A 12924-nucleotide genomic window follows, 5' to 3' on the forward strand; every position below is an offset into this window, starting at 1 on the left:
TGTCACAGAGCACTGACTTGTTCTCTATGCCATACATAGAGAATTTCCCACTGGCTATCTATTTTACATATGATAATATATATATGTTTCAATGCTATTCCTCTCAAATCATCCCACTCTTTACTTCCCCTACTGTGTCCAAAAATCCTTACAGTGTCCATTTAAAAAAATCTTTTATTTTGAAAAATTTCAAACCCCGTAATGAAGGAGAGTAGTATGACAAACTCCCAGGTACTCATAGCGAGTTAGAACAGGTATCAGTATTTTGCCATAATTGTTTACCCTATATCCCCAACATTTTCACATCCCAGACAAACTAAATTTTCACTGGTAAAAATTTTATTATACATCTCTAACTTTCAGTTTTTTAAAAACACTACAGTGACCTTACCACACCTAAGAAATTGTTAATATTGTTTAATATCAGTTTATAGTCAGACTTTTCTAATTATTTCTAAGTTGTATTGATTGAATCAAAATTCAAACAAGATCCACCATCCATTATATTTAGATAGTATGTCTTAATTTCTATCATTGTGTAAAATTCTGTTCCTCCCCTTTTCCTGATGCAGCACTGAAGTCTATTGAATATAACTTTAAAAATAAACTTTCAATTTAAAGGAAAAAATGTGTTAAAAAGAGCAGATAGGGGCTAATGTAGGAAAATTACTGCAATGGGAGGGAAATAATAAGTGATTAAAATTAATAATTGTATAATATTTCTATTCATGGTCATTAATCTTTTCTATGAAATGCAGGTCATGGGTTTAGATAACAAGAAGCCACAGATAGATCTTTCAATTGTTTTTGAGATTTGGTTAGGTCAGAGCTTTAAAAATAATACTTGAATTATTATCCACAAAAACTGTATTGTTAGTTTATAAGAAAATAAAACCACAATACACATCTTATTCTTTACAAATACAGAAAAGACTGTACAGAGATATGAGAAAAACATTTCTCTTTAATTAGGCAGAAACTTGCCAGGTGATATCTAACAAGAGAAAAGAGTATAGCATCACAATAAGGCCCCAGAATCAGATTTAAGAGATGCTTAGTTCTACCATTTTTCACTTGGTGACCTTTGTGAACTCAAAGAAGCTCTATGAACATATGTTTGCTCGTTTTTAAAATACCTCCCATCATAGGTTTATAAAATTGAAAATGTCTAAGTATATATTGCATAGTTTTTTTTTTAATTTAGGTACTTGCACAGCACTCTAATTCACTAAGAAAATAAAAGTAGCAATAATATTTGAAGACAGTGAATTCCAATTTAAAACGTCTCAAACAAGATTTGTCATGTAATAGCCTGCACACAAAGCATAATTGAAGCAAAAGATGACAATACACAATCCATGCTTTGTGTTCTTAGGGCCAAAGGTGAATCCTTTTCTGCGTGAAGAAATTCATTCTTTGACCTTAGGAATACCGGAAATGATGTGAAAGCATTCCTCTACAAGTAAATTGAGATAAATTTCTTAACAGGAATATATTCACAGATATAGTAACGGTATTTTTCATTTTTACCACAAACCCAAATCATTCCGATATGAGGGATATTCTTCCACTTCCCTGCCTATGCTCTGGAATGCGAGATTGGGGAGAATCGGCTTCAGGAATTTGAACTCCCCAGTACCAGAGCCTCCCATCAGACCCACCTCGTACTGGTAGCTCTGGGACAGGGTCCCCGTGCCGCTGACGTCCACCAGGTGGCCCGGGAAGTGGCCCTCGGCCACCGGGCAGCGACCCGCCGAGGCCGCCCCGCCCCTCCTGCACAGCCGCACCGCCACGAACACCAGCACCGAGAAGAGAAAGAGTGACGACACCGACGCCAAGGCCACCACCAGGTAGACGGTGAGCGGGTCGGCCGGCGCCGCGGCCGCCGCTTCCGCTTCCGGGGCCGGCAGGTAGGGCTGCGAGAAGCCGTCCACCAGCAGCACGTGCAGCGTGACGCTGGCCGACAGCGGCGGCTCGCCGTTGTCCTTGATCAGCACCACCAGCCGCTGCTTGGGCGCGTCGCGCTCGCTCAGCAGCCGCGCCGTGCGCACCTCGCCGTTGTGCGCCCACACGCCGAACAGCCCGGGCTCCGTGGCCTTGAGCAGCTGGTACGACAGCCAGGCGTTCTGGCCCGCGTCGCCGTCCACCGCCACCACCTTGGTCACCAGGTAGCCCGGCTCGGCCGCCCTGGGCACCAGCTCGGTGCAGGGCGCCGAGGCGTTCTGCAGCGGGTAGAGCACGAAGGGCGCGTTGTCGTTGGCGTCCGCCACGAGCACGCGCACCAGCGCCTGGCTGCTGAGCGCGGGCGAGCCTCGGTCGGCGGCTCCCACGTAGAACTCGAAGGCTCTTAGGGCCTCGTAGTCCAGGGACGTGAGGGCGAAGAGGTGGCCGTTGTCGGGGTTGATGGACACGAGGGAGGCGAGGGGCACGAGCGGGTCGGGGGGCGGCAGCAGCGAGTAGGTGACCTGGGCGTTGGCGCCCGCGTCTGTGTCTGTGGCGCTGACGCTGCCGATGTGCAGGGCGGGGCTGTTGTTCTCGCGGACCCACAGGGTGTAGGAGGTCTGGGTGAAGGCGGGGGCGTTGTCGTTGACGTCGGACACCAGCACGGTTATGTTGTGCTCGGTTTTCAGTCTTGGGGTTCCCATGTCAGTGACCGTGATGGTGATGTTATACTCGGCTCTTTCCTCTCGGTCCAGTGGACTGTCCGTTACCAAGGTGTAGTAGTTCTCTACAGATGGCTTCAGGACGAAGGGGAGATCGTCTTGGATAGAACACACCATCTTTGCATTGTTCCCCGAATCTCTGTCTCGAATCCTAAAAACAGCTACGACTGTTTCTAGTGAATTTTCTTGAATTGGGCTAGTAAGTGATGACATGAGCAGTTCTGGTGGATTGTCGTTTATATCTGTTACCTGAATCACCACCGTACATTTTCCAGATAGTCCTCCGCCATCTTTGGCCTGAATAGTTAATGTGTAAGTTTGAATTACCTCATAGTTCAATTCAGCTTTGAGATAAACATTGCCGGATGTTGGATTGATTTGAAATGTGTTGAGAATTCTTTCAGTAGCATAAAAAAATGCATAAACTATTTCCCCATTACTTCCCGTATCTAAATCTCTAGCTGAGACAGTGACAACCAGAGAGCCCACAGGGCTGTCCTCACACAACTGCACCTTGTAGAGAGACTGTACAAATTCAGGCGCATTGTCATTTATGTCCAAAACCAGGATGCGCACCAGGGTAGTCCCTGATCTGGGCGGAGAGCCACCATCCAAGGCGGTGAGGATTAAACTGAGTTCAGGCACCTCTTCTCGATCCAGCGGTCTATCCAGGACCAATTCAGGATAGATAATCCCATCTGCACCATTATGAACACTAATGTGGAAATAGGCATTGGGGCTGATGGTATAGTTTTTCACATTATTGGTTCCAATATCTGAATCCTGTGCACTTTGTAGAAGAAATGCCGCCCCTGGGGTGGTACTTTCTAATATTTTCAAGAGAATCTCTCTATCCAGAAATACTGGAGAATGATCATTGATATCTCTAACCCATAATTTAGCACGGAAAATCTCAAAAGGCTTTTCCATTAACAACTGGAACGGTAGCACACAAGGCTCTTTGGGGCCGCACAGTTCCTCTCGGTCTAATTTCTCATTTAGAGATACATCACCAGTAAGCGGATCGAGTAGTAAAAATCCTATTTTTTGGTCTGAAATGACTCTAGGCTCCCGGGCTGATAGTTCCTCCATCCCCAACCCCAGGTCATGTGCTAGGTTCGCCAGAAGGGTGCCTCTCTCAGCTTCCTCCTCCACAAAATACACTAGCGGTTCCTCAGCAGCCCAGGACATTCCCAGAAATACACAAAGAAAGAGGACTTGCCTTTGCTGCACAGCACATTCCACTCTGGCGTCTATTCTTCGTTTAACCAGTCTTTCAAAAACACTTTCTCTCGTTCTTAAGCAACTCAGAAATGGCATCAATCGAATCCTTAGAAATGAAGTGGATAACAGCAATACTTGTAGGGAGGAATTCCCATTTTACCCAACTCTTCTTACCACGGTTTCCTTTCCTCTATTGTTATAGTGTGGCCAGCTTTCCTCTAAACGCTGGCATCCGCAACATCCTTGATGCGAGTATTTTTTTCTCTTTTTAGCCTGCAGCGCCACCTTGCGTTTTGTGGGTGTTATTCCCGATTTTAAGAATACAGCAAAAAGATGGCGGATTAAAGGAACTGAAGTAGGAGTGATTTTTTACCCCCAAGTTTCTTTGCTGTTTTATTTCATTTTTTTTTTCTCAACTAGCCATCGTACGCCTAGTAAGTTCTTACATCGTTTCCCTCTCTGTGAGTGCACTCGCAGAAAAATAAATCAGCTGTTTTCTTATAATTTATGTACACAAAATTAAATCAGCTGTTTTCTTATAATTTATGTACACAAAATTCCACTGTGGCGTCCATTCTTCGTTTAACCAGTCTTTCAAAAACACTTTCTCTCGTTCTTAAGCAACTCAGAAATGGCATCAATGGCATTTGAAATGGCACCGAACTCCCCTCCCATCTACACTGGCTATAATTTATTGTGTACGTAAATTATAACTCCTGTATGGGAACCCATACATATGGTTCCCATACAGGAGTTAATCCTAAGAAAATCTCTTGTTTTTAAGATTTATAGTAAAGAATATATAAGACAATGAAGTCTCCATCCCAAAGTCAAATATCGGTTGAGGACCTTTTATTTGCAAACTGCTTAACAATAATGCTGTCCACCCTGCAGAGTAACGCCTTTTTTCAGTTTCTTGTTAATTAAATAACCCTTCCAGTTTCAAGGTCTTTGCTCTTTTCCCACAATATTTTTCGGAACACTGTCTACCACCCCATCCTCTACCCTTCACCTGATTTATGTATGTGTTCACGTAACAGGCATTCTAAGAGTATGCGATGAGTGCTCTTAAAATTAATAATAGCATTCAGGTGTCACTCTTGTCTGTGGAAGTGCTCCTAGTATTTCATCTTTAACTATGATGGTTGATGTCAACTTGGGGTAAATGCTCCATTTTTTGGATGAAAAACGTTTTATTTTTCCATATTCTTTCATATTTTAATTTTTGACATTTGTGAAATTGTGCTTTTATTCTTTAGCTTTTTAATTACTGAATTCTTGATATAAATGATATTTAACCATTGTATATTGTTTTAATGCACAGGTAGATTTGATGAGCCAACATCGTTTTAGGATTTTTTCTGGCTCATGCTGTTCTGTTTGTGTGCATATATGTGTGTGTTTAGCTTATATGGCTTTGATAGTAAACTTTTCTGGCTTTGTAGTATGGATTAGGAAGCTTTCTATTTTTATGCAACAGAATTGTTTTTATAATGATATTATCATCTGTTTCTACATGCTTTATTATGACTTGCCTTTTAAATGGTTTGGATTTGGGTGGTAAATTTATGACTATCTTTCCATTTTACTTTTGGTTATTAATCTATGAGTTTTGTTTCTGTTTAAAGTAATTTGTATTTTATTTTTAAAAACCATTTATTTTATCTGGATTTGCAAGTATTTTAGTATTATATTTTCATTGCATAATTTATGTTTAGTTATATATGTGCTCTTATTAGTTATATTTAGTATTTTATTTCCTTTTTATTAATTAGGGTACTTGCAAGAACTCTATTTTACTTATCTTTTAAAATCCACTCTTTTAAAAATAATCTATGACCTTGATTCAAAATCAATAGTACTAAAAGGTTTAGACGAAAACACAGTAGTTTTCTGTATTTTCTCTCATTTTCCTAGTTCATTTCCCAATAAGGAGACTTTTTTTGAATTAATATTTGTTTATAACCTTATTGTTTCATGTTTCATGTGTACACTGTATTTTGACTTCTGTGTACACTATGGTGTGATCACCACAAGTTTAGTTTTCGCTTACACAGGTGACCCCTCTTACACATTATGCCCTGCCCCTACACTTCTTTTCCTCTGATGACCATTAGAGGAAAAGACCATTCTTCTCATCTGTTCTCTATAGCTATGTGTTTGTTTGTTTATTTTGTCTTTTTTTTTTATGTTTCACATATGAGTGAAATCATAGAGTATCTGTCTTTCTACCCCTGACTTATTTCACTTAGGGTAATGTCCTCAAGGTCTGTTGTAGCACATAGAACGATTTCATCTTTTTATGCTGAGTAGCATTCCATTGTGTGTGTGTGTATCATATCTTCTTTGTCCATTTGTTTGTCGATGGGCATTTAGGTAATTTCCGTATCTTTGCTATTTTGAGTAATGCTGCCATGAATTTAGGGTACCTATATCTTTATAAATTGCTGTTTTCATTTTCTTCAGGTAAATATCCAGAAGTGAAATAGCTGGATCATATGGTAGTTCTATTCTTAGTTTTTTTGAGGAATCATCCTATTATTTTCTATAGTGGCTCCAGAATTTACATTCCCATGAACAGTGTATGATTCCCTTTTGTCCACATCCTCTCCAGAATTTGTTATTTCTTGACTTTTTTGATAATAGCCATTCTAATGGGTGTGAGGTAATATCTCATTGTGGTTTTTATTTGCATTTTCTAAAAATTAGTGATGCTTGAATATCTTTTCATATGGCTGTTGACCATCTTTTTGTCATCTTTGGAAAAATGTTCAGATCCTATGTTCATTTTACTTTTATTTATTTATTTGGCTTTATCAGCTCTTAGTTGTAGCATGCAGAATCTTTAGTTGTGGCATGTGGGGTCTTTCAGTGGTGGCATACAGACTCTTAACTATGGCATGTGAACCCCCAATTACAGCATGTGGGATCTAGTTTCCTGACCAGGGATCAAACCTGGGCCCCCTATATTGGGAGTTCAGAGTCTTAGCCACTGTACCACCAGGGAACCCCCCTCTGTTCATTTCTTTATATTTTTAAAATTGTATTGGGGTATATCCAATTAACAATGTTGTGATAGTTGCCAGTGACTAGCGAAGGGACTCAGCCATACATACGTATCCATTCTCCAAACTCCCCTCCCATCTAGACTGCTGCATAATACTGAGCAGAGTTCCACAGGCTATACAGTAGGTCCCCTCCATTCATTTTTAAATTAAGTTGCTTTGTTTTTGTTGAGTTGTATGAGTTCTTTATATATATATTGGCGTTAAACCATTATTGGATATATGATTGCAAATATCTTCTCCCATTCTATAGATTGTCCTTTTATTGGTGGTTTCCTTTGCTGTGCAGAAGCGTTTTAGTTTGAAGTAGTACCATTTGTTTATTTTTGCTTTTGTTTCCCTTAAGAGACATATTCAGAAAGAAATTAGTAAGACAGTATTGAAAAGCATATCACCTATATTTTCTAGTGAGAGTTTTTATGGCTTCAGGTCTTATACTTAAGCCTTTAATCCATTTTGAGTTGATATTTATATATGGTATAAGATAGTGGTCTAGTTTCATCATTTTGCATTTGGCTATCCAGTTTTACCAACACCACTTATTGACGAGACTGTCCTTTCTCCACTGTATGTTCTTTGCCCCTTTGTCTCAGATTAATTAATATATGTGTGAGTTTATTTCTGGACTCTCAATTTTTTCCATTGATCTGTGTGTCTGTTTTTCTGCCAATAAGATACTGTTTTGATTACTATAGCAATAAGCAGCCATTTTCTACTGTTTGTCTCTTGTGCCTTTAATTTATATTCTACTATACTTAGATGAATTGGTTTTAGACATTATCAGTTGACTCCTTTTTATGTTGGATTAGATTTTATCTCTTGTACATCTCCGAGGCCCTTTCATGCTTTCTTTCATTTGCAGCATCATTGGGAGCATTGTGTACTCATTGTATCTTTTTATTTTACTTTTTATTCCTTGAAGTTAAAGACTACCTTGTGTTTTCATTTATTTGGTTTTCTTTAGATATGTCATCTATTCTTCTCACACTTCCGGTTGCCTCTCAGTTTAATTTTCCATGTGGTCATTGCCTTATCTCCTGAGCTATCAATTCTCCTTCAAATTGAGTGATTTTTCTCTACATTTGCTGCACAGCTCTCATCCTGAAACTTTCCTTTGCTGTCATTCTTGGGATTTTGTTTTCCTTTTTTTCTGATTGGGTTTCCTATTTCAAGGATTTTATTCTTCCTCTTTTTTGGTTTATTCTCTAGCTTTAAGAGATCATATCCTCCAATTGTTTCATCTGATTGAAGGTATGTCAGGGGACTTGCTGATGATATCCTGTGACATGTCTGCCTCTTGAGCTCTAAACTGGACTGCTGCTGCTGCTGCTAAGTCACTTCAGTCATGTCCGACTCTGTGCGACCCCATAGACGGCAGCCCACCAGGCTGCCCCATCCTGGGATTCTCCAGGCAAGAATACTGGAGTGGGTTGCCATTTCCTTCTCCAATGCATGAAAGTGAAAAGTGAAAGGGAAGTCGCTTAGTCGTGTCCGACTCTTAGCGACCCCATGGACTGCAGCCTACCAGGCTCCTCCGTCCATGGGATTTTCCAGGCAAGAGTACTGGAGTGGGGTGCCATTGCCTTCTCCCTAAACTGGACTAGTTGTTCACTATACTGGAGACGAGAGTCATCCTAGGATCATCCTTCAACATTATATGGAGACTCATTTCACTTGTTCTGCTTTGGATCATATCTTTTCTCTTTCTTCTGACTTCCTCTCTCTAAAATATTTACCTTCCAGTAGTTTCCAGAGAACAGTGTATGAAAGTTAAATTTTATTGTGACCTTGAGTGTATTAAATTATCTTTATTTTACTCTCAAACTTGAGTGTAAAATTGACTGATTATAGAGTTTTAGGTTGAAAATAATTTTTATTCAGAATTTTGAAATATTTTGTCCATGAGCTCCCTAACCCAATGTGTTTGTTAAGAAGTCTAAAGTGAATTTTATATTTTCTATATGAGACCTATATTTTTAGTTCTTAATGTAGCATTATTTCATTGTCCCAAGCTTTTTATTTTTTGTAACAACTGATTATAGATTAAAAAGGTTGATTTAGGCATTGGCAATGGTGACTTCCACCTCGACTCCTGGCTCAATACTGATGGAAGTGATCTGCTTGACAATTTCAGAAGGGCTGTGCAGGTCAATAAGTCGCATGTGGATCCTCATTTGGAATCGATCCCAAGTCTTAGAACCTTCACCACAAGGAGTTTCCCTTGTAGTTACTCTCAGAGTCTTGGTAGGCATCCGAACTGGTCCTTTGGCTTTGAGATTCTTTTCCTTCGCGCCTCTAATCAGGTCAGCACACACCTTCTCCAGAGACTTCACGTTGTGGCTGATGAGGGTGATCCTAATCTGGTGAATGGCCACCTCTGGCCCCACCGGAGTCTTGCCGGTGTCTTTAAAGGCCATGGCTGCGGCGCGGCTTCCTGACCGGCCTGTTCCTCGGCGAGAGTGAACAGCGGTGAGTCAGGAGCAGAAGCCGGCGGCACGGAGCTCCGCTTCAGCGGTGACCGCGTCTTCCTTAAAGAGCTGTCCCAAGCTTTTTAAATTAAATGCTGATGTATCTTGGCTTGAGCTTATTTTTGTCCACTATACAGGACAGTTGATGAAACTTAATTTCCTCCAGCTTTTAGAAACTTGCTATTTTCTCCAATTTATCTTTTTTTTTTTTTTTGCTTTGCTTTGGTTTCCCATTGAAAAAAAGTTTTAATAAAGGGTTTTTTTTAATTAATCTATTTATTTTAATTGGAGGCTAATTACTTTACAATATGGTGGTTTTTGCCGTACATTGACATGAATCAGCCACAGGTGTACATGCCCCCCCCCCAACCCGCAAACACCCCTCCACCCCATCCTGAACCCCCTCTCCACCATCCCGTCCCTCTGGGTTGTCCCAGTGCACTGGATTTGAGTACCCTGTTTCATGCATCAAACTTGGGACAGGTCATCTGTTTCACATATGGTTCAGTTCAGTTCACTTCAGTCGCTCATGTCGTGTCTGACTCTTTGGACCCCATGAATTGCAGCACGCCAGGCCTCCCTGTCCATCACCAACTCCCAGAGTTCACTCATACTCACGTCCTTCGAGCTGGTGATGCCATCCAGCCATCTCATTCTCTGTTGTCCCCTTTTCCTCCTGCCCCCAATCCCTCCCAGCATCAGAGTCTTTTCCAATGAGTCAACTCTTCGCATGAGGTGGCCAAAGTACTGGAGTTTCAGCTTTAGCATCATTCCTTCCAAAGAACACCCAGGGCTGATCTCCTTTAGGATGGACTGGTTGGATCTCCTTGCAGTCCAAGGGACTCTCAAGAGTCTTCTTCAACACCACAGTTCAAAAGCATCAATTCTTCGGCGCTCAGCCTTCTTCACAGTTCAACTCTCGCATCCATACATGACCACTGGAAAAACCGTAGCCTTGACTAGACAGACCTTTGTTGGCAAAGTAATGTCTCTGCTTTTCAATATGCTATCTAGGTTGGTCATAACTTTTCTTCCAAGGAGTAATGGTAGGTTTTTTTTAAATCAAGTATACAACTATTTAGAAATAGATAAAATTAAGATCTGTTCCTTATGCCATACTGCTTTTATTTTTGTATTTCTTTTAGGAAACTTTCTTTGGGAGTTTCCTTCAGGTGTCTGTTCTTAATTTAGTGTGGGAGATTAAAGAGCTCAATAATAGCTTTGAGCACATGTTACCAGGGCTTGTGCATTTTGATTATTACTCTAAGATGAATTAGGAGTTGTTGGAGAAATCCACAACAGTGTTTTTAGGTCTTTAGTCAGTGTAATTAGGTCTTTCCACTTGGACTAGTCAGAGTCCCCAAATCTTTAAAAATCTCCTACTCAGGAGAAAAAGGTATGGATTGAAAAAGTAAAAGATTGAATGGGAAAGAGGAATGTAAGTCTACATTATTCAGGATAGGTTAGTTATGCTTCAGTACTAAACAGTTACTGCAAATCTCAATGGTTTAACACAATTAAGGTTGATTTCTTTCTCACACTACACATCCCATACAGTTTAGCATGGGATCCTCCTCACAGCTGTCAGTAAGGGACCCAGGCTTCTGGAGACTCCTGTCTTTACAAAGGCTTTCATGATCACTATAGTGGGCAAAATAAATGTGTTAGACCATGCGTTAGACTGTCTCCAAAAGCTCCAGCCCAAAAGTAATGTATGTCACTTCTCCCAATTTATTGGCCAAATGAAATTACATAGACATGTATGTCTATGTAAAATAGAATTGAAATTCTACCATGTGTCTGAAAGGAGAACTGAAAAATTTATAAGTGGTCCCAGTGACTAAAATAGCATTTTTATCAATCATCATCACTGTTTAGATGGTCACCTATTTCCACTATCCATATTACCCCTGCTCTCAGTTTTGACCATGGACCCTCTAATATAGTGACTCTCTTTTCCTAAAGTGGGAAACAAGACTCCAGACTTATGGTAGGGACAGGAAAGCAGGTTACTTAGTGACTAGAGTAGGAGAAAGTGATCTGACCACTAGAGATTTAAATAATCCTCAGGCAATTTTAACACACTTCTCCTTATTTGGAACCCTGTCATCATTTCCAGAGTATCTAGGGCTGACAGTTTTGATACTTCTGAAAATCCTGTAGTATAAACACAATTGGTTCTTAGCTTTTCCCACTTCAAGACTGGTAGTTGGTTTATCACTTCTACTAAGTTATCCATCTGCTTTCCAGCTACTAAGATTTTTTTCTGCTGTCTTCTGTCTTATTCGCTGCATACCTGTAGGTTTATATTTTTGAAAATATCTCTTCACTTTTGTGTTAGTGCATTTTTGTCATTCACTAAGTTGTATTTGACTCTGCGACCCCATGGACTGTAGCATGCCAGGCTTGCCGATCCTTAACCATCTCCTGGAGTTTCCTCAAACTCATGTCCATTGAGTCAGTGATGCTATCCAGCCATCTCATCCTCTGTCACCCCCTTCTCCTCCTGCCCTCAATCTTCCCCAGCATCAGGGTCTTTTCCAGTGAGTCGGTTCTTTGCGTCAGGTGGCCAAATCCGTCCTTCCAGTGAATATTCAGGGTTGATTTCCTTTAGATAGATTGGTTTGATCTCCTTGCTGTCTAAGGGACTCTCAAGAGTCTTTTCCAGCACCACAGTTTGAAAACGTCATCTTATAGGATTTTTAAGTAGCTCAGCTGGATTTTTAGAGAAAGCCAAATTAAAGGTACATATCCAATCTACCAGTTTATCTCAAAATCCCTTGAATTTTTCAGAGACGTAGACTTGTGTTTAATTGATTAAATCTTATGTGGTTTTTATTCTACTTAATTTGCTTTTATATTAATAAATACCATTTATTTTCTTTATTTTTTAATTGTTATTCTTGAATTCTGAGTTGTTTGCTTTGCCTATTTCTTCCCAATAAACCTTGATTTCTAAGAAATGCATATCTCACAGTTTTCTCTATTCATTCTTTGGTTCTTACCTTAAATATCACTTTATTTTAAAAGCTTACTGTATCAACTAGAATTATGTGCTAAATAATTTCTATATATAGGTATTCCATATAATTTTTGCCTGAAAAAATAGAAAAACCCATAATAACAATTGTTTACACAAAACAGAATTTTATTTTTCTCTCAGGAAATAAGGCTAGTGGCTTAAATGCACTCCATGATATCTGGGACCCTGGCCCATTCCATTTTGTTGCTTTGCCATCTTTAGGACATGACCTTTAACTCACAGTCCAAGATAGATATCCAGCTATTACACTGCTATTCAAACTTGCCAATAGGAGAAAGGGAAAGCTGTCTTTTTTTTTTTTAAACTACTTCTGTGAAGTATTCCATAGCACTTGTGCTCATGTCTCACTGGCCATAACTTGGTTACAAGACCATCCCCGGTCACAACAGAAGTTGGCAAGTATAATGTATAGCCCACATGTCCTCATGGGCAGCTAAAAATGAGACATCTATTGATAATAG

General features: G+C 40.1%; 2 protein-coding genes and 1 pseudogene across 2 annotated transcripts in view; all 3 read right to left on the reverse strand.

The window, feature by feature from the left end:
- LOC113895248 (protocadherin beta-4-like) overlaps positions 1–12924 on the reverse strand; it is a 149341-nt gene that overhangs the window by 77878 nt on the left and 58539 nt on the right. The gene's annotated exons all lie outside the window — the stretch shown is intronic.
- On the reverse strand, positions 157–5108 carry PCDHB7 (protocadherin beta 7). The gene has a single exon (XM_027546208.1). It carries the CDS (start codon positions 3981–3983, stop codon positions 1527–1529), a length of 2457 nt encoding a protein of 818 aa, XP_027402009.1. The 5' UTR covers positions 3984–5108; the 3' UTR covers positions 157–1526.
- Positions 8995–9615, reverse strand: LOC113895256 (annotated as a pseudogene).

This window comes from Bos indicus x Bos taurus, chromosome 7 (assembly GCF_003369695.1).
Source record: "Bos indicus x Bos taurus breed Angus x Brahman F1 hybrid chromosome 7, Bos_hybrid_MaternalHap_v2.0, whole genome shotgun sequence".
Classification (NCBI taxonomy): domain Eukaryota; kingdom Metazoa; phylum Chordata; class Mammalia; order Artiodactyla; family Bovidae; genus Bos; species Bos indicus x Bos taurus.

Coding starts and splice junctions, on each gene's coding strand:
- PCDHB7 (XM_027546208.1), bottom strand. CDS start 3,983: ATGCCATTTCTGAGTTGCTTAAGAACGAGAGAAAGTGTTTTTGAAAGA.